Source organism: Onychostruthus taczanowskii, unplaced genomic scaffold, assembly GCF_017590055.1.
Source record: "Onychostruthus taczanowskii isolate IOZ18803 unplaced genomic scaffold, ASM1759005v1 scaffold14, whole genome shotgun sequence".
Classification (NCBI taxonomy): Eukaryota; Metazoa; Chordata; class Aves; order Passeriformes; family Passeridae; genus Onychostruthus; species Onychostruthus taczanowskii.
In genome coordinates this window covers 9,429,929-9,456,827 of record NW_024498573.1, presented here as the reverse complement: position 1 = coordinate 9,456,827, position 26,899 = coordinate 9,429,929, and the positions used below count along the sequence as shown (strand labels likewise).

The 26,899-nt window shown below is 43.4% G+C and overlaps 1 protein-coding gene across 1 annotated transcript; it reads left to right on the top strand.

Annotated features, from left to right (window-relative positions):
* The first annotated feature begins 634 nt into the window (after positions 1-634).
* Positions 635-25,502, top strand: PCBD2 (pterin-4 alpha-carbinolamine dehydratase 2). The gene is made up of 4 exons (XM_041397991.1): positions 635-655; positions 3,381-3,512; positions 22,028-22,108; positions 23,522-25,502. The coding sequence occupies exons 1-4, from the start codon at positions 653-655 to the stop codon at positions 23,615-23,617; spliced, it is 312 nt and encodes a 103-aa protein (XP_041253925.1). The 5' UTR covers positions 635-652; the 3' UTR covers positions 23,618-25,502.
* The last annotated feature ends 1,397 nt before the right edge of the window (positions 25,503-26,899 follow it).

Sequence of the window (26,899 nt, the reverse complement as noted above, 5' to 3'; positions counted from 1 at the left end):
TGCCATCTGGTTCTTTTGCGAGGCCCAGGGTGGGATTGTCACCGGTGCTCATGCCCGCACCGCTGAAGAAACAGGGATGTGTTTACAAACAGGACGGGGCTGTTCCAGTGCGGTCCCGTGGGGTGGGAACGACACCTGCCCGCTCACTGTGCGGCAGAATCCACCCGCGGCCGGCAGCTCTGCTCGGCCGTTCTCCTCCCGGGCGGGTGTCACAAATCATGGAATCATCAAGGTTAGAAGAGACCTTTTAGACCGTCCAGACCAACCCTCCCCCAGCACCGCCACCGTCACCCCTAAAGCCCATCGCCCATCCCGGCGCCTGTGAAGCCCTGCAGGGCTGGTGACTGCACCGCCTCCCTGGGAGCCACGGGGTCCAATGCCCGGCCACCCCGAGAGAGAAAAGGTTTTCCTAAATGTCCTAAATCTCAGCTTTAGGCCAGTTCTGGTCCTCTCACTGCAGGCACGGCAGAATAGATCGGTGTCCCCCACTCCACCTCCTTCCAGGGAACTGCACAGAGCGATGCGGTGCCGGGGCCTCCTCGTTCCTGACCGGTGGCCGCTTTGCCGGTGCCACCCGCGGCCCCGCGCGGCTGTCGCGGCGGAGGCATTTCCCCTCCCCCCGCCGCTCCGTGGCGCCGGGAGCCCCGCGGCCATGGTGAGGGCGGCGGCGCCGCGCCGGGCCGGGGGCGCGGGGCGGAGGGGAGACGCTCGGACAGGCCGCGGGTCGGGCCGGTCCCCGGCCCTGCTCCCTCGGGGCTGGGGGAATTGGCATTGCTCAGGCTGGAGAAGCCTCCGGGGAGAGCTGGTTGCCGCCGTTCAATACGCGAAGGGGCACGGGGAGAACTGGAGAGGATTTGGGGCAAGGGCGTGGAGGGAAAGGATAAGGGGGAATGGCTTCACGCTGGTAGATGGTTAGATGGGATATCGGGAAGGAATTCTTCCCCGTGGGAGTGGTGAGGCCCTGGCACTGGCTGCCCAGAGGAGCTGTGGTTGCCGCATCCCTGGAAGTGTTCATCCAGGCTGCAAGGAAAAAGATAAAGTGGGAGATTCCAGTGGGTGTGGAGCAGCCTGGGATAGTGGAAGATGTCCCTGCCCGTGGCAGGGGTGGAACAAGATGGGCTTTAAGATCCCTTCCAGCCCAAATCATTCCGTGATTCTCCCTGTGCCCCCCACCATCCCATCCATTTTATTTTACACAAAGCTAATAGTGAACAGCACATGCAGGGTTCAACCCTCGCCCCTCAGGCATGAGACTTAGTTCTGTTTTTTTATTTTACTTGATGACTGTTTTGCCTGGGCTTCTTCCAAACAAACATTATCCGTCACTCGGTCATCCCCAGCACCCGACAGCCCCTGGCCCTGAGTGTGGTGGGTTCCAGCCCCTCGGGTGCTCGGTCAGCATTGGCATCCAGTGCCCATTCCTGCTTCCTGGGGTCTGGCCATGCCCTGACGAGCTGCTGAGGGCTCTGAGTGTGGAAACGCCATTGCAGTCTCCCGCTTCATCTTTTTCCTTGCTGCTTTCTGCTCCATTTCTGAACATCGTGATCTGTCAAGGGGCTGACTCAGGACGTGGCCTCCACAATGCGAAACGTGCTCAGTGTTCACCAGGGCCTGCATCAAATGTGGTCTCCGTATTCCTATTAAAAAGTCTGTGGTCGAATCTCAAGTCACAGCATTGTCTTGTCAATGGCCATGTGTCAGGTGCGGTGCCACGAGGGCACTGCACTGTCCCCAGAGCTGGCACAGGACATCTCTGTGCCAGCTGCACTTTGTGTTTGAGACAGCAAAGTCCAGCAGTCCTGGACTTTGCTCTCTCAAAAAAATACACCTCCCTCATGATTTTTTGTGCATTTGCACAAAAAATTTGTGCCAGATAAAAACAGTACATTTCAAGATGGCCTTTAGCTTTGGTGATTTTTGTATATGCTTGAAAAATAATAAAAAAAAAAAAGAATGTAAGAATTTTATGCCTATGACGCAGTTGTAGCAATGGCAAATCTGAAATTTGTGTTCTTGCAAGCCTAATGTTGTGTTTGAAGTGTAAAGTGCCTAAATTAGTTCAGTTTGGGACCTGTAAAACCCATCTCTTGTTACATCTCTGTGTCCCCTAAACACAAACAGCAGCAGTGTTGCTGTTAGATTGATTTACTCCATTTGGGGCTTTTAATCCTATATTGGTGAAAATGTTGCTCCTTGGCCCTCGTGCATCTTGAGGCCTTGCTGAGGTCGCATTAATTGCGTTAATTCCTGCTCTGCCCGGGCTCACAGCCCCATCTGGTGGCACCGGGGCTCCGGCTGGAGCAGCGGCGGGCAGAGGCGGAGACTCGGGAGCTGCTGAGCTGGTCCGAGCGAACCTCTGGAGCAAAACTGCCCTTCTGGAGCATCTCACAAAGCTGAGCCAGCTGCTAAAGTAAAGACTAAACCAATCCGAATGTAGCTGTACTGGAGAGAAAGGTTCTTCCCACTAAAGCATTGCGTTTATCTTGAGAGTCTGAGACCCCTCTCTCAGAGCATGTGGTCTGAGGAAGGGCTCATGCTTTAGTCCCTGCTTTTAGAAAAAAAAACAAACCTCTTCCAAAGGCCCCACAGAACGTTCCTCTGTGTCCGGCTCTGTCCTTGTGTGTGGTTCAGCCCCTGATTCAGATATTTAAGCAGTGTGTTAATCTGTCGTGTCTGTGTGCTCAGTGGCATCAGGAGGACTCCTGTCACTTCAAGTAAGCCATGCTTAAACACTGGTGCTTTGCAGAATCTAGTGCTTTTACCAGTAGCTTCAAACTTTTTGTAATTGTGTCTTTATTGACATTTTTGTCCTTTTGATTTAGTTACAAAGGTCTTTGTTCCTTGTAGAACTCCATAGCTGTCTTAAAAGTCCGTTCCCACTTTCTTAAGATAGTAAAATACAAAGTAGGTAGAGTGCAATCTCCTGTTTTTCTTCTCTTTTTTGAAATAGGTATTTCCTGGTATCTTTCAGCCTTATAATTGTACATATAGCAAATAATGTAAATAATCCTTTACTTACCAGACAGAATGGAACATTTGGAAATTAAATGTGATGTTACAGCATCTGGATAATTCAGATAACCAAGGTTACAGGTATGCTGCTGTCCAAATTCATTCCTGGGAGTCTGTTGCTTTTCACTAGTTTTGCACAAAAAGCACTTGCCCGAATTTAGCTGCCCAAACAGAAATGGCAGGGTTTGGCTGGTTTGGGTTAAACTGCTCTGTGAAATTATAAACAGTAAGAAACTGCACAGTGAATTTTCCATATCCTCACCTTTGCACCATACATAACCACAATTTCATTGTGTGGTTTTCTTATTGTTGTACAAAAGAGAACCTCAGCCTCACTTGTGCCATGCCTTTATTTTTTCCCTCAATAGTCCTCCCAGTCTCACTGGTTGACGACAGAGGAAAGGAATCAAGTTTTACTGGATCTCAAAGCTTCAGGCTGGTCTGAGCTGGGAGAAAGAGATGCCATCTACAAGGAGTTCAATTTCAAAAATTTTAATCAGGTAATGATTGTTATATGCCACTTTTAATATAAAGGAAATGTAATTGCTTTAATTTCCATACGATCCTGATGGGAAAATATTTATATTCAGAAGTTTGGGAGTATCCTGGTGGGGCCAAATCCTCTTGGATTTGCCCTGATGAATTGCTCTCAGATTTTGATCTCATTAGGTGGAGTAAATTAATTCCATGTTGTAGTTGATAAGTAGATTTGTTCTAATATTACAGTTTCTTGATTCTAATATTTAGGTTGGGGTCAAGGTTGGCATTGTGGAATCAGACAAAGCAGATTTTTTTTTCATTACTAGCACTCATAAATAAATGCTGGAAATACATGACTGATGGGCAGTGGGAACCATTTTTGTCAGGGAAATACGTGAGAAAAATAGGTAAATATAAGAAAGAACAGAAACTTTTGGCAAGCAAGGTGGGGAAAACAGGAACGTTTCACCTTCTAAACAGGAAGACAAAGTTCTAGTATATCCTTGATTGAGTTGTAATAGCTATCTTGCAGTGTCTTTGGCACACAGAGTGCACAGTACTGATTTTTATTTACCTCACTGGGTTTTTGTTTGGAAACAGGATCCTGAGCCACATCTCACACTCAAAAGAACTTGTCTCAGACATTAGTTACAAACTTGCTTTAGAAATACTGAATTTGTCTTGAGATCCCTGTTCAGCTACATTCCACTGAAAATGCCCTTCTGAAGAATAATGATTTTGCTTAGATAAAGTCACATTCCCAGAACATGCATTTCCTTTTGGTTTTATTTCTGAGGGAGGGGTGAGCTCTTTCTTGGGAGGGAAAGAATTCCCAGGGGTTTGTTGGGATGATGGGTTTCACCAAGCTGGTTCTTTCCCTCACTATGGAGGGAATGACAAGCTCCAGTTTGGGGATGCTGTGGGTTTGCTGGTGTGTGTAGGGACCAGGAGCTGTGCTGTGGGCTGTTTATGTGCCTGTGCCTAGACCCAGAACAAGATGTTTTAGGAAACCACAGTGAGCTGCATAAACAATCATTTGTAATGCTGGCCCTTTTTTTTTGCTGTTTCAGTAGCTGTCATATTAAGGAAAGCCCAGGCAGCAGAGAGAAGGTGGGTGAGGTGAGCTGGGAGAAAGCAAAAGAGAAAACAACTGCAGAAAAACCCAGCTCATTAGCAGGACAGTGCTGGTCCAGGGAGCACGTCCAGAGCCCTGAGTACATTTTTATCCTGAATGTTAATACAGAGCAAATAGAACCAAATCAGTTCATTCTGAGGCAGTGAAGGGGAGAAGCCCATGAGAGGGAGCTCACAGGAAGCCTTGGTGAGATGTGCAGGCAGCTGGGGGCTGGAGCGACCAGGAATGTGGCAGGATAGAAGTGACCCTTGGAAGAGCTGAGATTTTCTGACTTTGAATATTCATGAAATGGCATCTCTGCCTGGTTGTGGTCAAAGTCTTTGTTGGTTCAGCACAACTAGAAGTGAAGTTGCCCTCAAAATTATTTAAAAAGTGGTTTTGACCGCTGTAAATGAGTAACTCAGTTTGATCAGTTGGATTTAGACAGTCCCTGTCTGCCAACAGACAGGTGAGGAGACAGATCAGTGTCCTGCACCAACAGATAGCTGGAGAATGCATTGCTTTGACAAAAATTTTCAAAGTTTTTTGTTGTTGTTGTTGGGGTTTTTTTTGGTTTTTTTTCGGTTTTTTTTGGGTTTTTTTCAATGTAAACTTACCTTACCTACTAGCTTAGGCAGATATCCATACATCTTCCTGACTTGAAGGGGGATGGAGCACATACCAGTACAGGAAGTTGAGTATATTTAAATTAGCTTGTTGGTAAATGATGAACTATATGTCAATACTTATAGTACCTATAGTCATGGAAGAGTACTTTATAAAGTAAATGCCACTTGAATTTTTTGGGAGGTATAAGAACAGGGTCTTCCATTCTTAGCTGCCTTCATGGATGTAAGGCAGAAATGAGAGCAGAGACTGTGACTTGGCTTCAAAAGGAAATTTCTGCCCCCAGTTGGGAGAAAAAGCCATGCAGGTGGGTGCTCTGGGCAGCTCTGGTTGAGTCAAGTGTAGATGTAAATATCTGAGGGCAGAATTTCACCTGTTGATTTTTATGGATTTACTGCAGTGTCCCCTTTGCTGTTGCAGAGGGCAGAAATCATTCCTGTTCTTGTAGTCCAGGAGCAGGCTCAACATGCAGATCCCAAGGGCATTAGATCCTTAGCTGGTATTACAGAGCAGGTATTTGCCTTTCAATAAGTTAAAGCTGAAAATAAATTTAAATTATGTATGTATGCTTAATTTTATTAAATTATGCACATATACTTGTATTTATAATGACTATTGGTAAACACGGTGTTTACTACAACTAGGAAACAAATGACAGAAGTGGAGCTATACCTGCCTTGTACTTTGGGAGAATTTAGTCCTGCAATGAAAAAATTGAGCTTGTAGGTACAACTGCTTTCATTTAATGTAATAAATATTGTATTTACAGGATTTAAAGTGTTGAGTAAAAATCAAAGGACTGAGAAATGTCATTTCCTCAGTGATCTTCTTGCTGCCCTTTTACAGATGGTGTAAAATCAGGTGTGGAAAAAAAAAAATCACCCAAAAAAATCACCCCCAAAAATACACACACACACACACAAAAAAAAAAAAAAAAAGTAGTTGAGCTGACATGAAAGGTATTTCAAATTTATGTATTGCAGATGATATTGGTATGATTAATGTATTCTTTCTTTTTTTTTTTTTATTGCTTCTTGCAGATAGTGTCCATGATGCATGGAAAATTCTGTGGCTTCAAAATCTATGCCAGGTTTACAAAGTCTATGTATGTCAACAGATGTTAAGAATATAAACACAATTTTTATTATAAAGTTGTGCAAATGTGTAGACATGAGTTTGGTTTATGTATATTATTTTCAGCATGAGAATGAAATGAAACTTCTGTGGAACAAGAGTTATTTAGATTCCTGAAGCTTTCAGGCTGAGATTAGTTCAGTTAAAAGCGATCAGCAGTGAGCTGCCTTTGTGAGGCTGACAAGCTAATGACACTTCTGGCTCAGGGAATTAGTTTGCAACCCAGAATTTGAAAGCACTGATGGTGTTTGTTATTCTGAGGGTACATTTTCACAAAAATGGACTTTGGTGGTACAATTCTCTGAAATAAGCTGGAAACCAGCCTGGGGTTTCTGCTGAAAGTGCTTGGTTGGTTTTGTTGCTGTGGATGCCCACCAAGCACCAGTCCTGGGGGACTGGATGTCATTGTATGTTCCCAGTATGTGAGGCAGGCTCCTGGTGAGTTGGTGTCCTGCATCTGGCATAAAGTACACCAGGTGGGGGGTAAAAAGCAGTTCAGCTGTAGAGGAGGGTGCTGTGTCTAGAAGAGCTGTGCTGATGGCACCAGTGCCTCTGTTCCTCCCTGTGCCTTGCAATTGCCCTGAGCTGTTGCCACTGTGGAGTGGCAGGTAGGCAGTGAGGAATTAACACTGGAGTCTTTTACCTCCAGGACCCTCGATGGGGTGCACTGGCTCAAAGCCCTTGGGTTGAGTCCCTTTTCCAAAGGAACATGTGCTTGGTTGAAAGCTCTGGCTGTGAGTGAGGTTTTGGAGAGGAGGTGGGCTTGGAGCACTCCGTGGCAAGCCCCAATTCCTGCTGTGCATCTGAGTGCTTGTGAGCCTCTACAAACCTCACATCAGGGAGCTTCTTTGGGGCCTCTCTCCCAGGCTGCAGGGAAGAGAAGAGTGGCTGGTGAGGCTTTCAGCCACGGTGTAGCATCATGAATTGATGTTGTCATCCGTTCACATTTTTGTGCTACTGAAACAAAACTGTTTTCTTCCTATGTCTGCTCAAGCCAAATTGGGAATTGGGACAGAAAGTTAGTTTATGACTCCAGATCATGCTGGTAACTTCTGCCAGCATTTCAGGTCAGTTCACCTTGGCAGCAGTGATCTGGAAGAGGGGACGGACCTGGTTTAAAATGTGAATTTCTCCCAGATTCATCTCAAGCCCAGTCCTGGAGTGGGCGGGCAGCTGTGAAAGGCTGTGAGTGCAGGGTGCCAAGTGCTCACTTTGGGTCCTGTATCCAGCTGCTCGCTTTCCCTGAATTTGCAGGAACATCTTAGCTCTGAGACTTCCATGTCTCTTGTCAAACTTGGTTGGATTTGACCAGAGGGTTTAAGGGGCAACTGCCTGTGTGATTGCGTTTCCGTAGGTAATCACACCAAGGCAGCAGATGCAGTTAGGAAATTACAAAGGTGGGCAAGTTTGCTGATGGTCAGGTTCAGAATTTACAGCTGCTTTCTTTTATAGGGTAAGTTTTTAATTAAGTTTGTTTTTAAAAAAAAAAAAAAAGAAAGATTGTGTAGGAAGTCTCCATAAGACCTCTAACGTCATTTTCTAAAATGACAGGAAATCAAATGCTCTAAGAGTTGTCAAGCTATTTCAGATACATTTTTTCTTTTGGGGCAAGAGGGTGGAGGTGGAAGATGAGTCTGAGTGGAGAGGACGGTACGGAAATGCTGTGCACTAAGAGTAGAGGCACGTGTCTCAGTGCAATTTGTGTCTTGGGTTTTGAGAACATATTTAAAGATGTGCAAAAAATCTAGGAGTATTAAATAAGTTATTTTTCTCACTTTGCATTTCCTTTTCAGATTTGCTGTCTCTCTTGGTTGAAATCTGGGAGAAAAAAGTCAGACAGTGCATGTTATGGTACATGCCTTTTTTTCCTCCCTCCTGGTGATGCCAATTTTTTTTTATTTTGGCTGTAGGGAGACATGCTCAGATTTGTCCCTTTAAATTGACGATCCTTGTTGTGTGATCCCAGTTACACATCCAAACGAATTTGGTAGGATATGCAATGCATACTCTTGATCTCTTTCAATGGCAGTACTTGGTGCCAGATTCAATACAATCTGGGTCCATCCCTCCTTTTTCTACTCCTGGCACGTTGCTTTGTTTTTTACATTCATCAAAGGTTGGAAAATTTGGTTTTATACGTATAGGCAGTGTATTTAGTTTCCACTTTATGTACTTAATCTTTTGGCTGTTTGTCTAAAATACGTCCTCGCCTTTTATGTATTGAAAACATTATATCCTTTAACTTACAATCTGCAGAGTTAAAATGAATTTTATGGTAAATATTCAGTTGTGGACCACATCTCCAGCTTTTTATATGCCACAGCGGTCTTGTGGGTTTTTTTCTTCTCCATTGTCTGATAGTGAGGTCATTTTCAGTCCTCTTGAGATATTTTATTCCCAGCCAGATGCAGGCCATATATTAAAAGTAGCACCTGTGGCTAATATCACAGCAGCTTACCATAAATTTACATGGTAACTAGGATTATATCTGTCAAGACTGTTAAAAAATGTCTAGTTTTAATTTGATTTCCAGTATTGAAGGAGCTCTCCAACATTTTGCTTCATAACTATATTTTAAAAGTTAAAATCACTCCATTGTTAAGTTTTATAGCACTCCCAGTGCCCATTAAGTTGATTTGTTAAACGGGGGTCAGAATAAAGCAAGTTGGCTACAGGAGGATCGGAAACCAACCCATTTGTGACAAATTTAGTCCTTGCGTGTGAATCTTCTCGGAGCCCGGGGAGTGATTGGATTCAGGTGCAGCCTGTGTCAGTTGTGTTTAACCTCAAAGCCCGAGCAGCCTCAGCCCAACTGTCACTTCTGCTAATCGAAAGTTAGACCTATTTTCATGCATTTTGGGGGGAATTGCTATTTTTAATGTAGTAGTGCTCTGCCAGCTCTTTCTGCTAGAGTTTTGCATTTGATTGCCTGTCGACTAAAAATAAATTATTTTTTTATCCAGCTAGGTAGGTGCTGGTTTTCATATAGGCTTTCAGAAACTGCTTCATTTTCCATTATCCTTTGAGTCCTCTCCCATATGCTGTGATTTGTGCACCTGCAAAGTTATGAAAGTATTTCATAACTTTGGTAGTTATGTTGGTAGTTATGTTGTTCACTAACTTCCCAGCGTTTATGAATACAATGACCGATTTACAATAAATCAGAATTATTTATGAGTGGTTTTACAGAGTTGGAAATATCTTTGTATCTGAAAATAATGAATTTCGGGCGTATTTGCCCGTTGACATTTTCTTTTATTAGAAACTGATAGTGAAGTTTCTGGGACTGGCAGAGGTTGACCTGCAGGCCAAAACACAGTCAATGAACTGCATCAAGTGTCTCAGAGCAGAGCACCGTAAAAATATGATTCCTGGATGGTCACACCTTCCTTGAGTTTATTCTTGGGATTGACTGAGTAAATAAGAGTCTCACCTCTGAGTCGGCAGGTCAGGGTGCAGCTGTGGGACCTGGCCATGATCCACCTGCCCGTGCCACTGCCTGCCTCTGCCTGTGGGACCAAGGTAGTGCAGGGTCTGGGGAAATGAAGTGAGAGGTTCCAGGGAGATGGCTTGTTTGGAAGCTTATGATTCTCCTTTCTTGGCCTTGGAGAAGGAGGAGATGACACTGGGGCTCTGGTCAGCACGTCCGGCATCCAGTGATTCTTCCAGCTAACTGGCAGTCAGTGGTGAGGAGTTATGCAAAGCTTGGAGGTCTGTATTGGTGGAAATGTGTGATCTGATTGTGTCTAAGAAGAAATTAAATCCTTGGAGCTGGGAGTTGGAAAAAAAGGTATTTATTTTCTTCTCACAGCCATCGTGGCCTGCCATGTACAAACCCATAGAACTGTGGGATGGTTTGGGTTGGAAGGGATCTCAAAGCTCATCTCGTTCTGACCCCTGCCATGGCAGGGACACCTTCCACTAGATCACTCCAAGCCCTGTCCAGCCTGATCTTAGACACTTCCAGGGATGGGACACCACAGCTTCTCTGGGCAGCCTGTACCAGGGCCTCCCCACCCTCACAGGGAGGAATTTCATTCCAATATCCAATCTATCCCTGCCCTCTGTCAGTTTGAAGCCATTCCCCCTTGTTCTTTCACTCCATGCCCTGATAAGAAGTCCCTCTATGTCTCTCCTGTGGCCCCTTTAGGTGGTGGCTCCTCTTTGTGCTGTTGAGTATCCTGTCTCCTCTTTGCCAGGCTCTGGGTGTGCAGGTGCCACCGCCCTTGTGTCCCACCTGCCTGACAAGTGCTGTTACAGTACCCATGTCACCGTTACAATTTCATTGTGGCACTGCCAGGGGTGTCAGGCCACCGGGGTTATTAAAATGTCACAATATTAATAATGTTTAAATAAAGATAATTATTTTTAAAGTGAACACTCATGCATGGTCATATGTCCTTCATCTCCATCATGCAAAATGTCCCATCCTGGTTGTGGTAGAGTTTGGATCAGTTTTGTTTTGTTTGTTTGTTTGGGGTTTTTTTGTGACTTAAGTGTAATTTGGCGTACTCATTTTCTTGATGAGCTAATCATATTTCTCCCTAGAATAAACCATTATTTTATTGTTTATAATTAGTGGGGTGTGGTGTTTCTAATTGCTGAGTTTCTCCCCTCAGTAAGCCTGTTGTATCTCCTTTTATGCACTCCACTGCTTAAAATCTGCCCAGTTGACCTTTGGGCTGCTCTCCATTTGACTCCAATACAAATGCTTTTCTTAACAGATGGATTTATTATCACTCAAGTAAAAATTATTACAGCATTTGTTTTATACTTGTTGCATGCATCGATCTGAAGATGCAAAAGAAATTATTCGTCAAAATGCCTTTTGGATCTCACAAGCTGTCTTGTAGATTTGTAGAAGAAGAGGAGTTTATCTTTTTTTTCAGCTGCACAGATTGTTTGTTTCAATTAAACAGAATAAATAATGTCCTATCAGCCATATGGACAGTGCTCAAAGAGATAAATGGGAGCAAGTCAATCTAATTTTAGCTGCATTTTGGGCACTTTCCATGATAAAACACCTTTGGAAAATGAATGGAAAATACAATGGGTTTGAATTCAGTTGAACAGTTTCATTTGTGAAAATGCAAGTATGACTGCCTCTTTTGAAGAAGATGGTTCTTAGATGAACGTTTTTATCTTTTCATTTAAGGAAAACTGGTTTCTTGAAACTCCTTTATGCAATAAAATTTATTTTTTGGGGGGGACTGGAATGATGCTGGTTAAATGCAATCCTGGTTCTTTAACCTTTTGCATGCCCTTGTTTTTGGAGCAATGCCTGCCTCCAGTTTCAAACTGTAAATTGCATTTAGCACCAGCAGCTCTCGCTTTCCCATACTCCCACAAAGGAGCGACACGCTTTGGGATATTATTCTCTGCAGCTGTAATTAAAACTGGACTCCGGCTGGCAGAATAAACTGAAATAAAACTACAATGCCCCTATTTCAAAATTAACCATTACTCACCAAAAGCACATCAAACCCACTTAGCGGACATCCGTTAATCCCGCCGTGAGCCGGTTCAGGCTTTAATGCACACTGTTTTACACGTTAAGGGGTTTGAAGTCGCGGGCCAGCGCTGACCTTTCGCATCTGCTCCTCTCGCAGTAGGAATCTCCGCTCGCCGCTCCCCGTCAGGGCGGATTAGCGTGACGAAGTGCAGCTCTTCTGCTGGCTGCAATTTCGGGTTTTGATCAGAATTATTTCTTTCACAAACAATCACGTTTGGCTAAAACGTTACATCTGCTCTGAAAAGCCACTGGCAGGGCCGTCGTTTATCAGGGCGAGGCATGTGGAGGTTTTTTTAGCTCTCTTTTATAAAGCTGCAAACCCAGTTCTCGTGGCTTTTTGGGGGAGAGTTTCCTTTCTTGCTCTTCCCCTTGCCCTTTATTCCTTTAGTTTTGTTTGGCTGAGATGAAAAGTCATTTTGGACAAACAAGAAGCTGGGTGTGATGTCTTGGAGAGGTTTGGTGAGAACACAGTGCTGAGTCAGCACTGCACTTTTTGGTTTATTTATTGCTAAGGATACTTTGAAGTAAAATGTTATTTATTCCGAGGATCAGAGGGAAAAGTCCTGATTACACCATCTACCATGATTTTCCTTGGACTGGGGTGAGAATAACAACAGACAGTTAAATGTATGTCTGTGTATGTCCAAGGTGTCCCTGGTTGAGGGAACATTTACTCTGTCTTACAGTGGGTGGGTGCTCATAGTGAGCAAAAATACTGTTAAATGTACAAGCCCAGAATGTTGGGTTTATGCACGTGTCTTGTAATGCCCAATACAACAAAAGCCCCAAGAGTTGTACAAAGGGTTTCCCTTGGTGGTGTGCTCATATGAATTTCTAAAAGAAGTTTGCTGTTCACTGGAGCACTCAGAATTACTGTTTGCCTCCCCTCTTGAGCCTGTGTCTCCATTTCCAGATGGACCAATGTACAAGCAGTGTGGGTTGCTCAGAGAAACCTTTGTGTTCTGGTAAAAAAACAACCAACAAAAACTTCTCAAAATATTGCTCATTGAACATACTCTGTCACTTCCAGGCATGCGCTTGGAGCATAAAGAAGGGGTCTGAAGACAGTGGATAATGTTAACTACAGGTTGAGTACTTGAATTGCTGGCAGTTAGGTGAGCCTTGCTTCTTTTACCCTTTCCTCTGTGACCTGCTCCAGCCATTCTTCCAAATAGCAGAGACAGGAGATGAACCTACATATCCCAGAGGGAAGAGTGGGCATGGCAAACCAGGCAAGGGACCCAGCTGTGTGGAGCTTGAAGGATAACCCCATCTTGTCTGGGAAAATTCTTGGTCTGTCCTACTCTTTTTTCCCAAATGATCTGTTGTTTCTAGACTTGAAATGTCTTTTTTGTAAAATAACATATGAATTTTATGGTGCAATATAAATTAGCAGCCTGTCAGTGCTGGCCCAGGTAAGTCTCCTCCTGAGTTCACTGCCCCTGTGTATCATCTAAATTCTTCTACTTAAGGTGACCAAAGATTAAAACTCATTCTGACAGTACAGTAGGACACCTTCAGCAGTTCAGCTGAGTGAAATGATTCCCTGACTAGATCTGACGTAAATGGTCCTTAGTTTGCTTTATTGCAAATCTCTAGATCTTTTCAGCTTCTGGCTTGGCCAAGAGAATGATGGGAAGACCTGTCCAAATTCCTCATATCTCCATCATGTTTTCTCTGTTGCGTGTTTGAATTGCTGAACTTGTATTTAAAAAAACAAACTAAACCAAAAAAGCTGACGGGATAGTGGAAGATGAAATGGTCATGAGACTAACATCTTCTCTTAATCCATCATAAAGCAAAGCCTTTCTTACCACTCTTTGATGTGTTCTTAGGATCATAAATGGCAAATATTTAGAGGATTATCAGAGGCAGGATATGATTGCCCTTGGATGCTCAGCAGAGAAGATGCTGGCTATTAAACTGATAGTGTATGTAATCTTGGCCAAAAGACCAAGGAGAATTTTTTCTGAGCATCCCTGTGTTATCAACAGCATGGATGGCATGTGAACTTCACTTTCATGTCTGCAGAATGAAATCATTCCCTTGCATATGAGTTAAAACAAACATTGGGGAAAATTGCAGAATATTTTGTTCTGCTCCAGTAAAATCTGTTTCATCCAAAATGTGGCATGATGGGATAATGAACTTCTCTGTTCTTCTACGCCATACCTGCACTCTGTAAAAGTCAGAGGGTCTGAGAAACTTTTAGAAGGGGAGCATTCACTTCATGTCATGGGCTGGCACTGTGCTGTCAAGGATGATTCATTGCTCTCTGCCTTAGCAGAGGGCTCAGATGCCTGAACTCAGAAGGCTGGGACTGGGGGCTCCCTACACCTTGTTACTGCTTTATTTTTATTGTGGTTTGTGTGATGGCTTTATTACAGTGCAGCCAAGGGTTTGATTTGCTGGACCAAACATTAGTTTTAGCAAGTCAAATTATCATTGTTCTTTCAGTTGTGCGGCCAAGAAAGTTTATTATTTTAAGTGCCTGATTACTTTAGCAGGTGCTCAGTTAATGGGGACTTCACTGTGTTATTTCATGTTTTTAGGTGGGGTGCAAAAAGCTCATTTTAAAAAGTCATGTTTCTTGAAATAGCTATTTTTTTTTGTGCAAACCTCCTAAGGGCAACCTTTATATTCCATTTTTTAACACAAAGCACACAAAAATGGCTTGGGAGGTGGAGAGCTGCATTGAGATTATGACATGGCTGAAGGATTTCCACCATGCTCTAGTTCAATTCTGAAACCTGGGATTATTTCCCTCTTTTCCTGGAAAATATAATTTAGAGATCTATAATTTTTAATAAATAATATAGATTAGTCTATAAGTGCTGAGGGACCTGGAGGAAAAAAAAAGGAAAAATTAAAGCATTTATTTTCTATATTTTGATATGAAATGATGCTTCACAAATATCACATGACCTAGTTGCAGGTGTGGTTGAGACTTAGGGTATCTACTCATTTTGCAGAAGTTTTATGGGCAACTATCATATTTATCTACCTATAAACAAATGAAAGTATTTTGTAATATGGTTGTATTGGCATTGAAACTTTTATCACTTCCAGAAAGTTTTTATGCTGCCTAAGACATCTCCATATTCTCTCTCTTCTACTCCATCAAATCTATAAATCTTCCTGGTGGAACAGGTGACCAGTTTTGGTGTGAAGTCTGTTTATTGAATCACCAAGAATATTATCTGTGTTCTGTTCATGAAAGCCAATGAATAATGAGTGATTGCAAGTGCAATCACTTATTATAATAATAAAGGAGAATAGGAAAAAAATCCTCAGCATGGAGGCTGCTGGAAAAGTCAAGACGTGGTGAAGAAGAAGGTAATACATGTAACATTTTGTGGTTTGTTATCAGTAAGAGAAAGAAGGCCTAAATTCAGCAGTTGTTAAAATTCTGATATAAACAGGCTTACAAAAGATCAGGTTGAGGTTTGTTGTGCAGATTGCATACGAGGTTTTTTACACACTTAATGAGCTTGAGAGAAGAAGGAGAGCAAAGCAAGGAGCAGCATTGAAGTGCAGCAGCTGAGTGCTCTCTACCTTCCTCAAAGTCCCTTTCCTTACACTGATCCATGTCCATTGACCATAGCAAAATAATTGAATTTGCTTTTCAAAATGGTTGAATCTCAGATGGGGCAAATGACTTTTGCATCTGCTTTATGACTGTTAATGGTTTTAAGGTGAAAGAGAGTAGATTTCAGTTGAATATAGAAAGAAATTCTTCCCTGTGAGCGGGGTGAGGCCCTGGCACAGGTTGCCCAGAAAAGCTGTGGCTGCTCCATCCCTGGAGTGTTCAAGACCAGGTTGGATGGGGCTTGGAGCAACCTGGAATAGTGGAAGATGTTCCTCACCATGGCAGGGGATTAGAACTAGATGGTGTTTAAAGTGCCTTCCAGCCCAGACCATTCTGTCCTTCTGATTCTGCGATGTCACAGCTTCGGTCACTGCGGAGCTGGGAAGGTGAAGCCCAGAACTCCAGTCCCTTTGCAGAGCTGCAGCTCGAGCACTGTCACAACTGTGATGTTCTAGTGCTGCACTGGGACAAGAGGGTGCTGAGTAAGTGCAAACTTCCCTTTGCCACAAGTGGCTTTTCCTGGGAGAGCATTCCTGAAATTGCCGTCTGTCATCTCCTGTGGCTCTGGACATTGTACCGGTACCTGTGTGAGAAACGTCCCCGCCGAGGCAAGGCTGTGCCTCCCAGCTCCACTCCTCTCTGCCTCCATTTATTCTTCATGTTCCTCAAATTGGTAAATCATATGACAATAAACAGAAATACTCTCAGTGAAGAGAGAAGGGGAAACTGTTGTTTATCTGGTCAGGTGGTTTAGATTAGCAGTGATGCTGGTCTGTATTATGTTACTTTAAATCATAGTGTCCCAACAGGACATAAATTATGAAGATTGTTACAGTATGTTTCATCCAATGTAAGATCAACAAATTGGAATAATTTTTTTAATAGGAAAATCAGTGCTTTGGCAAGGTTATTGTTGAAGAATTTAATTTAACTTGAGCTTTGCTTGCATTATTTCTTAATATATAAAAACTATTTGCATAATGTACGAAGTATAAACATTTTTAGAATCAAAGGCAAGAATGCCTTTTCCAAGATTACATGGAGTGGCAAACTGCTTAGAATAGATCAGTGTTTGTGATTTTGCTGTCAAAAATGTTTGATATAGAGCTGGCAAGCTGGTTTCTTCACTGACATAATTGTAAACAAGTGTTGGGAGACAGAAACAGCATTCTTTGGAGAACATGGTGTAAAGGTTTGCACATTCTCTGCTGCACATCTAACACAGCAATGTTTACAGCTGCAATAGGAATGTAAATAGGTAACTTTTTTTAGAGTGTAAGGCAGCATTGCATTTTTGTGTGAGTGATGTATGCAGATAAGTATGGAGGATGTGAATGGTCAGCTCTGGATTTTAAAAGAACATTGTAAACACAGAAAAGCATTGACAATTCATTTGGAAATTGGAGTTGTGGGGGTTTGGAGTTTTTAGTTTCAGATACTGCTATGAAGACGGAAATGGCATCTCAGTCCATGCCAGAGTGTCTTTAGTATTATTATTCCATCCTTTCCCCTCATTATTATCCTTCAGAGTTAGGAGCACTGCTTTCCCCAGTCACAGGTGATGCTGTGGAATGGGAAGGTTGCCTCTGTTGACAATATTTTGCTGCTTGAGTTATTAAAGAGGAGAAAACCAAATTTCTACCAGTGATTCAGCAGATGTTGTTCACCTTCAGACCCTGTTGGCTGCCCATGCCAGGGTGGAGAGAGTAGAGAATTGTGGGCACAATACCTGATCTGTCTTGTCCGTGCCTTGAGGCATGGCAGAGAGATGGGGGACATGAAAAACCTGAGTTTAGCTCTATGTTGGTGCATGATTATTTGCATTTGTAATTGCTGTCCCGCTGTTCAGGGGGAAGCAATGAGAAGATGTTCACCTGATTTATGTTGTATATGAACCCAGACACAGATGAAAAGGAGGAGGAAGATATCTGATGCCGTGTGGATCCAGTGTCCCTGAGGGTGGTTCCGGCAGATTGATGATGCAACAGGGAAGAATCCCAGTATTGGGATTCCTGTGGTTTTGGGAATGAGTACCTGTCCTTCTGTGCTGCCATCAGCTTCCTAAATACTATTTAGATTCCTCCTTTTTTTTGTGTTTTAACTATGTTGTCATTTTCAGATAAAGAATGTAGCTTTGTGACATGATTTATGCATATTTATACAATAAAAGTATTTAGTGATGGAGTAAATAGAATCAAAATAAAACAAAGCCCAGTTTTTTTTCCTGAGAGCACAAGAGAAAATGTCACGAGAGCTCTCATGACTAGCAGCTGATCCTCACTTAAAATATCTTGACTTTAAAGAGCTTTTTCCTTTTATGTGCTGGCTTGTAGCTCACTGTTAGGTAGTAATGTCAGCTGGATACGTGAAAGCTTCTGGAGTTTGGGAGTGAACCTTAATGATTGATTTTATTGTTACAAGTGTCAAACTCTTAAGAAGAATACATGCTGTACCCTGGGTACTTTATGCTCAGGTGAGTGGAGAGCAAATGTGTGAGGTGTAGTCATCTCCTGTGTGACAGTGTCACTGTAACCTGAGTAATTTATTAATTTCCCACTGATAAACGGTACAGATGCAGCCTGGGAGGTGGGGGGAGGGAAGACAGGTAGCCCTTGCACTGCAGAAGGTCAGGGTTAATGCTACCTCCAGCGTTATAATGACAGATGGGAGGCAGAACCCTTAATGTACTTGTGATTAGCACATGCTTTCCTTGGCTGGGCGTCCAGAGGATTTAGGAAGCCCGAGTGCACACTTCATTTTAAAACAAACAAACAAAAAAATTAAGTGTGCATGGTTATGTTGTTGAGCCTTTCAGCTGTTTTGCTTAAATATCTCCACTTGGAGTCAAGTACTGTCAGCTGCTTTCCTCTGGAGATGCACGGGGTGATCCATCACGGGGACTTGCGGTGGGTGATGTATGAGCACAGCACAACGACCTGTGAGCCTTTGATGTATAACTCATCAAGATAATGTTGGCAAGCATTGTACAAAAGCAGCGTGTTTAAAAAGTATTAAGATGAATGGATTCCTTGCTTAAGAAGTGTGAAAGGAAGAATAATAGCAGATTAGCTCCGGGATCCCGCGGTTCTCCCAGAGCTGTGCCGCGCTGGGCGGGGCAGAGGAGAGGATGGAATTTCATCTTTCCTCCCAGTTCAGACAGCAAAGTGTCTGGCCCTGCTTTTCCCATTCTCGGGAAACAAAAGTAACATGAAGTCTTATTTTGTGATAGTGGATTATATCAGTTTCAAGAGCAGTTTGACAGTTTGACCAGTCACAAAGCATCATGAGGCAGCTGAATTCTTTTATAGTTTACCTTGAGTTTTTTTCTCTTATTTAGGTTAACTTATTTTTCTAAGAGTAACCCTGATTTTTATCTCATGGAGCCATATTAGGGCTGCTAGTATTTAAGAAACATTTGAAATGTGATGTTATGACTGAAACACCATTAGTTTTTAGTTCCTTCTTTCATGATCTTAAAAGATATGAAGGGAAGAGATGTACCAGCACACCCAGGCATCTTGTCTGTGCAGGATTGCTTCACTCCTTACTTACATTGCTCTTCATGGTTTGTTGCAGGGACTCTGCACTCCGCCACCCCTTGGGTGGTGTGTTCTACATGTGGAGTTCCCTGAATGTCTGGATACTATTTTAGCCCAAATGTCCTAAAAGGGTTAGGTTAAAAATGTGTCTAATATGCCTATTACTGAAAAACCAGAATACTTCATAATATTTACTATATCAAAGTCTATTTTAATACTTTTTGTGGCTTCTAGAATAAGCACAAAACCTTTCTTTCTCCTGTCTTTTTATTTTTGAGGGAAAAACCAGAAAAAAAAATCTCATCTGGGTCTGAGGGACTGCACTTCCCTGTTATTAATAGAGTGAAAGTCAAGTCTGTGTTGGGTCTCACTGTCATGAGTGAAGTGGTTGTCCCACTTTCATCAAGAAATGTGTGATGGTCTGATAAACTCTGCCCACCAGTGCAGTCTTGACAATGATCTTGCACTGCAGACTGCATAATAATTTTCATTATTTTTAATTAAATTTGAAGAAGTGCAGACTCCTGCTCAAATTAAGGTTGGTTGTGTTGCCGGAATGCGGTAATTACTTTAATTGATCACAAGATAGTTTCCTTGATCACCAATTAGACCAAATTACCGATCAAGTTTCAAGACGTGAAGAAATGTCCAAACTGATTTTGTGTAATAGTGTTTTCATATCTAATCAAACCTAAAGATCTTTTCCTTCCAGAGCCAGTTGTATTTTCCCAAGGAAAGGTTAAGGCTCTACAAATATAAAGGTGATTAATAAACAATAGTGTTCCAATTCATTTAATTAGTAAAGGAAGCATTTAAGACCTTAATGGAGATTGTGTTGGTGAAATTGCTCAGTAGAACCGTAGCTCATTTTTTTTGGTAAGAGTTACACTTTGTGTGTAATTAAAGTAAACTGAAAGGCAATGGGTAAGTTGCTGTGGGTAATGTGCAATGAGGGAGAATGTTTCCTGGCAGAGCAGGGCATGCAGGAAGGCGGGCAGGCTTCATCCTTCACTGTGACACTGCATTGCACTGGTTGGGACAGTTGTGGGCAGCTGGAGCAACAAACAGCAGGACATGTCCTGGGGAGAGTCCTCTGTGCTGGAATTGATTCCTTTTCATGAGCTGGACAGCCTCAAGTTGAGCAGTCATTGGTAGGATGGACAGTTTTGTGACCAGTGTCCATTTTATCCAGTTGCACACTCTACTCTCTGCAGGGAAGGGGCAGTGGGGTGTCGTGCTGGTGCACTGACTGGGGGGATTTGGTGGTCTGCTGGTGAGTAGGATTTGTCATCTGAAGTGTGGAGGAAGGTCTATAGAGCAAATTAATTTTAGAGTAATTTGCTTGTGTAATTCTCTCTGTGTGCTTTCTTGGAGCAATAATTATTGTCTCACCATCAGGGACTGTTTGCAGTGTGACCTGGGCCTGTACATGGGCTGGTGAGTTCCTGGGATGAGCAGACACCAACAGAGCATACACAAACCTGACAGGGGGTTTTATAAATTTATTTTTATTTTTTCCCTTGCTGTTTGTTTCTGTACAGGAAATTTGGTTGCAGACACATCACTGTTTTAAACTTTTGAGGATATATCTGTGTATAGATTGCTGTGTTGGAAATAGCATTCTTATTAAGACCCTGGACACTCTAAAAACATTTAAATCATCACTGTTAATGGAGAAGTTTTACAAATCATTGCTAACATCTGATGCACAACTTGCAGCTTTCTACTTCAAAGCACACTGCTGAAACATGGGCAAACTTTTAAAAGTAATTGTTCACTCAAAGTAAAACTAAACCTAGCGAGAGCTTCAAGGGAAGTTAGATTCTCCTGAATTTTGGAAAGCTCTTGGGTCAAAGAAGAAAAGCTTTTTAATTGCTGACAGTTTGGTGATTTCCAAATGACAAACCTCATTGGAATGATTTTCTCTGATTATAACGTTTGCATTCATTTGACTGGCAAAGCGACCAACAAAGTCATTCTTCATCCAGGCACCAATTCTTTTTTTTTTCTTAAAGGTTTTTGCAATTTGTGAGAGGGAAAAAGACTTGAAACTATTATCAACCATTATATGTTATTCATTGACCACATGTTTGTTTGAAATGGTCATCACTTGGTGGAATGTGGGCTATATACATTCTCTTCCATAAATTAGCACTAAAAACCTACCTAAATCAGGTACGGTTTTGTGGAGCTTGTTGTATTATAATCTGATCCAGACTGTAACGTGGATGTTCCTCCAGCTTTGCATGTTAATTCAGGTCCTGAACCCGATGGATGGAGCTTGGTATGAACAAAGCCTGCTGCTGAGAGGCGTCCTGCTCACGCTCCCAGGCCCTTCGGGCCCCACTGCATAATTACAGTCTTGATTTGCATGGACGTTCTAATTTTCTTTACAATGCAGTGATTTGCTCCTAAGTATTTTGGCAGGGGCCTGCTATTATTTTCCTTTTGAGCCTCTGATAAAACCTGTGTCCTGGGGGAGCATGTAGCGACAGAGGATTGGAAAACCTCTTTTAACTAATTTAAAGGGAAAATATGTCTCATAAAGCAGAGGGGCAGGCCCACCTGCTGCCTTTTTCTCTACAGTGAAATAAATAGCAGAATGGTTAAATGGAGGGATGTGTTTCTGGAAGCAGTGCTGGTCATACAGTGGCATGGTGCTTAATTAGAAATGGCATGTTTCTAAGATGCAATAGGAGATGGGGGACTTGGGATGGATATTTAAAATCCCTGCTGATGCCAGAGGTAAAATCACTGCTGTCCTGCAATAGCTTTGAGTCCTGGGCTAAGTCATGTTGAGCAGGGTGATTTATCGGGGTCTGCAGGGGATCATTTCAGCCTTATAGAGAACATACCAGTGGCATGAGAAGTTCAAATGCTTCTTTAGCACACACAAACCCAAGGTGCAGCCAACTGGGGTATCTTGAGGAGATTTTGAGATTTTGAAGTGAATCTTGCCAATCCACTGCCAATCCTGGCAGGTGGAGGAGTATTTTCCTCTTTGCTCTCTCTTTCCCTAGGCTTTTGGATTTATGACACGTGTTGCTCTCCAAGCAGAGAAGATGAATCACCACCCAGAATGGTTTAATGTCTACAGCAAGGTAAGATGTTCACCGGCCCTAGTTACTCACACAGCAGTGGAGTTAAGGAGACCAAACCACTGGCCCATTCTCTCTGCCTCTATTTGTAGCTTGTCTACAAGGTAAGGGAATGGGAAGTGTCTATATAAAGAGATCTGAGATTTTAAAGAGGTGCTGAGATTTGCAGTGGTGAGGAATCAAGAATGAAGCTCTTTGCGCCTGCTGCCAGCTGTATGGTTGGGGCCTGTGGCTTCACCTCTCTGGCAGAGATCTAAAAGTAAAACAGAAGCCTTTAAACTCTTACTTAGCCAACCTGAATAAATTACTGTTTTAAAACTACTCACCAGCTCTCATTCCTGTCTGTGCAGCAGGTCAGGAGCTCAGCAGTGTAGGGTAGCAGAATGCTGGTACCTAAATGAAAGCCTGCCAGTCTCAATTCAGTTTTGATTTTTTAAAAATTGTAGGCTCCTATGTCTCAACATAGCAGCTTATAAAATTTGTTTATAATATTACCTAACTGATGGTGGTCTTGTATTTACAAGGGTTACAAGGATTACTGCAACCCTCGAATGAAAGGTGCTGTGTGAAGGGAGAAAAATTATTGCTCTCACTTCAGTTTTGTTTTCTTATACTTCTCATTGCATTGTATCACGTTGTTTGTTGTAGCATTTAGTGAATATATGGCAATCCCACTAAAAATAGACCAAAAGAAAGGACATATGGACAAACAGCCTGTAGGTCAGACCACCACCCTCAGAGCAGGACATCCCACCTCCCCTTGTAGCTGAAACTCCCAGCAGAGACTCTTCCTCATCAGCCCTTCATGTCACCCTGTTCAGGGGTCACTGGAAAAAAAACCCTGATCACCCACTCCTCCTGATTTTCTTGGATTTCTTTCCAAAATCTCAGTCGAAGGCAAGACAAAATAATGCCCAACTTGTCATCTGGCTCAGTCTAAACAGACCTGTGAGGCAGCTGTGTCATCTGTCCTTTTTTTTTTTTTAATTAATCTGCAGCAAGCTTAAGAATTTTTTCACCTTTGGGATGCTGGTTCTTAACAAATACGAGCCCCTGACCCAGCTCTTGGCAGCTTGGTCATTTTCCCGGGTTGTTCATGAAACTGATCCATGGAATTTAAATGTAAAGAGTGAATGATTTAATCAGATACCTCTTCTTGGATGAAACCCAAGAATACAAAGCCTGTGTTATTCTGCAAAAGGGCTCATCTGATTAGATTCCAGGCTCTGTAAAGACTCCTCACCTGCAGCATCTTCTGGTTTACACGAGCAGGGAGGGTCCAGCTTGGTGCTTGCCAGGAGCACCAAGAAAAACCAGCTCACTATGGAGACACACAGCGTCCCCAGTGAACTGCTACATGTCAGAAATCAAGAGATCAAAATGCCTTTGTAACCTCTTTCTTTTCCTTTGTGACAGGTTCAGATAACCCTGATTTCCCATGACTGCGGTGGGCTGACCAAGAGAGACGTGAAGCTGGCTCAGTTTATTGATAAAGCTGCTGCCTCAGTTTAACCAGGATGTAAATAGCTTTAATACAGTGTCCACTTCTATTTTGTTTTTAAATGGTATCTCTCTTTCCTTGTAATCCTGATTTCCAAAACCTGTAGAGTGAAGATATTTTGTAAAAGGAGTTGCTGAGCTTTTCTGACCTTCAGTACCTTAGTCTTGAGACCCCTTTGGATGCCTGAGCTTGTCCTTTCCCATTATTGGTTCTGCAGGAGGATGCAGTGGATAAACCAGCAATAAATAAGTTTTGAACAATCCTTTTTTAGAAACTAAACTGTGCTGGAATGAAACCAGGAGCCCACCCCTGTATTGGTGTTCCCCAACCAGCTGCCTTATGAGCTTCCTCCCTCTTACGGTTTTGTACATCTCTGCGCTTCACAGTGTAAGAGCAGCCTGGCCTGGTCAGTCCCCTCTGGCTTGGTACCATCATCTCTGCCATTGACCAGTGACAAGTGCAAGGAGACTGGACAGAGCAGTGCAAGCTGCTGCTGATGTCTCCTTGGAGTTGCAGCTCAACTGGCAGGAACAGCTGTATCCAGAGTTGCTGCTTGAGAGCTTCTCCCTGTCTGAGAGTATAGAATCACGTAACCACAGACTGGTTTGGGTTGGAAGGAGCCTTAAAGCTCATCTCGTTTCAACCCCCTGCTGTGGGCAGGGTCACCTTCCACTAGACCAGTTTGCTCCAAGCCTCATCCAGGCTGGCTTGGACACTCCCAGGTGCAGGACTGGATCTTGGAGTTGCTGAAAACTTTAGCACCGGTACCGCAAATACAAAATGTCCCGGTGAGCTCCCAGCTCCCACACCATTAAATGAAGCCTGTGCTTGGGTGCTTGGCCAAGTCAGTGCTCAGCTCCCTGCAGGATTGAGCCTCTCTTGGTTTGTAATGCTCCAGTACCTGCTGGATCAGGCCGGGGGTGGCTTGGCCAAGTGCCCGGAGCCCTGGCCAGGGCTGCCGGCGGTGAAGGAAGCGGCATTAGCAGGATTCTTGCTAAGCTGGGCTTGACTGAAGCTATGCTCACCCACTTTTTTTTCATAGCTAGAATTGCTTGTTGCAAACATTGATGCAGGAGTTGCAGATCCCGCTGACAACATTTAAAATATTTCCTTCCGTGGTTTGAATGTCTTTGCTTTTATCCTATGATCCTCCCCGAGACAGATTTCCAGTGCCGGCAGGGAGATTTCATCCTGCTTAAAGCTTGCAGGAGGGCCTCTCCCCCTGCAGTCCCCCTGCCGAGTGTCCCCAGCGTGCTCTGTCATGCCCTGCCAGCAGCTCCGGGTGCGGCTCTGCCGGGAGATTGACACCTCCCAAATGCCGGAGTGCATTGCTGGGATGACACCGGCGGCGCAGCCACCAGCTACCGAGAAGTGAGACGCACGGGTGCCAAAATCTATTTCGGGGCTACGTGCGAGGTGTGTGGTCTCTCAGATATTTTGGGATTCAAAATGCCATGAGCTGCCACCCAAGTGACGGTGTCGATAAAATGAGGAAGATATTTTTTGTAAATCCTTAGCAAACACACCATCACTTGCTAATTGGTCACACGCAGGAAGCAAGATGTTGGGGTTTATTGTCAGTAACTCAGCTAGGGATATCAAGTTAATACCTAAAAAGACCCAAATTCAGACTACGTGCTCAGCTGTTCTTTTCTCACAAGTGCCTTTCCCCAGTGAAGTGGAGGATTTCCCTGATATGGTTTGCAAATGGTCACTGTTGTGGAGAGCGAATAAAACTAAAACAAACAACCAGGCTGTGATGTCTCCTGTTTGTGGTGGGGAAGTGAAATGAGCTTCACCCAAAGTTTTGACAGCATCTCTAATGAAGTGTGTAAAGTCTGTTGTTCAGAATTTATATATAACACGTGGGCTTTGAATAAAACCAATAAAATCAAATTCCTCCTTTGTAATTTGTTTCTTTATTATTGTACTTATGTGACAAAGCTGTTTAGTTTGAAGATAAATTTAAGATAAATAATATTTAGTTACTGGGAGGTCTTTGGTTTAGAATATTGATATTTATTTACATACTCTGAGGAAAAAAATGCCCATCAACTAATTCAGCTCAGAGAGCTGCGCTGTCTGGCTATGGCACAAAGCTGTGCTGGGGATGTTGAAAATCCTGACCAGCAAAGAGGCAAAAATACTCAGGAATGAGAAGGATGAAGCTTTGAAATGCTTCGTTTTATGGTCAGTGCTTATTTAGCCATAATTTTAGTAATTTAGCCATAACATAGTAATTTCTTGGTAACTTCTGGGGCATCCCACAGACCTGTAAGCAAGGTGAGCATTGCTGTGAAATGTAAATAATAATCTAAAAATAGGTCCTGGGGAAGGGATGCACAGTGTCCATGAGCTGGAACTTCACAGCAAACTTGGACAGCAAGGATTTAGTGGTAGGCTCTGGTTTAAGGCCAGGAAACTCAGCCTAAGGCTCCTCTTGAGTATGATTTGCTCTGCTCTGAGCAAAAGCAGCCAGTGTACAAGGTTTGGGCCTTTCCAGGTGGTGGCATCGCTGGAGCTGTGCTGCTCTGTGGAGATAGGGCTCAAAAATGGGCTGCTCAAAATGCAGCTTCCTCTGCTCTGCTGGCTTCTCCTCCCGGGCAGCTCGGTACCTGCTCCCCAGGAGCCCACAAAGTTGCACCCCAGGGCTGATGTTGCTGCTCCTGCAGTCACCTTTCCCTGTTTGCTTCCAGGTTCACATCACCAGTCACCAGGTTAAATATTCCCCTGGAGTGCTAGGGGTTTTTTTGCTGTAAGGCTGATTGTGGCTTGAAATATTTGGATAATCCATCAGAAACAGCCTTCTTGCTGGCAACTCCCCTGTGCTGAGACTGATGTAACTTCCTGTGTCACCCCAGAATCACAGAATAATGAGGTTGGAAGAGACCTCTAAGATCACTGAGTCCAACCTATGCCCCAACACCTCAACTAGACTATAGCACCAAGAGCCATGTCCAGTCTTTTTTTAAACACATGCAGAGGTGGTGATTCTACCACCTCCCTGGGAAGAGCATTCTAGTACTTTAGTATTCTTTCAGTGAAAATTTTTTTTTCTAATCTCCAACCCCCACCACCCTTGACCATGGTGTATGGGAAACTCTGTCCCTGGGAGACCCTCCAGTAGTGCTCTGTGGCCACAGGAAATTAAAAAGCAAAAACTCAAGGCTGAGAGAGCAGAGTAGGAGAGATACCTGCAGTGTGCTGTGTGTTGGGATCACTGCTTGGCTCCTGCGAGGCTGTAGATCAGAGCTTCACAGCACCAGCTCTGAAACAGGGCCAGAGAATAATCC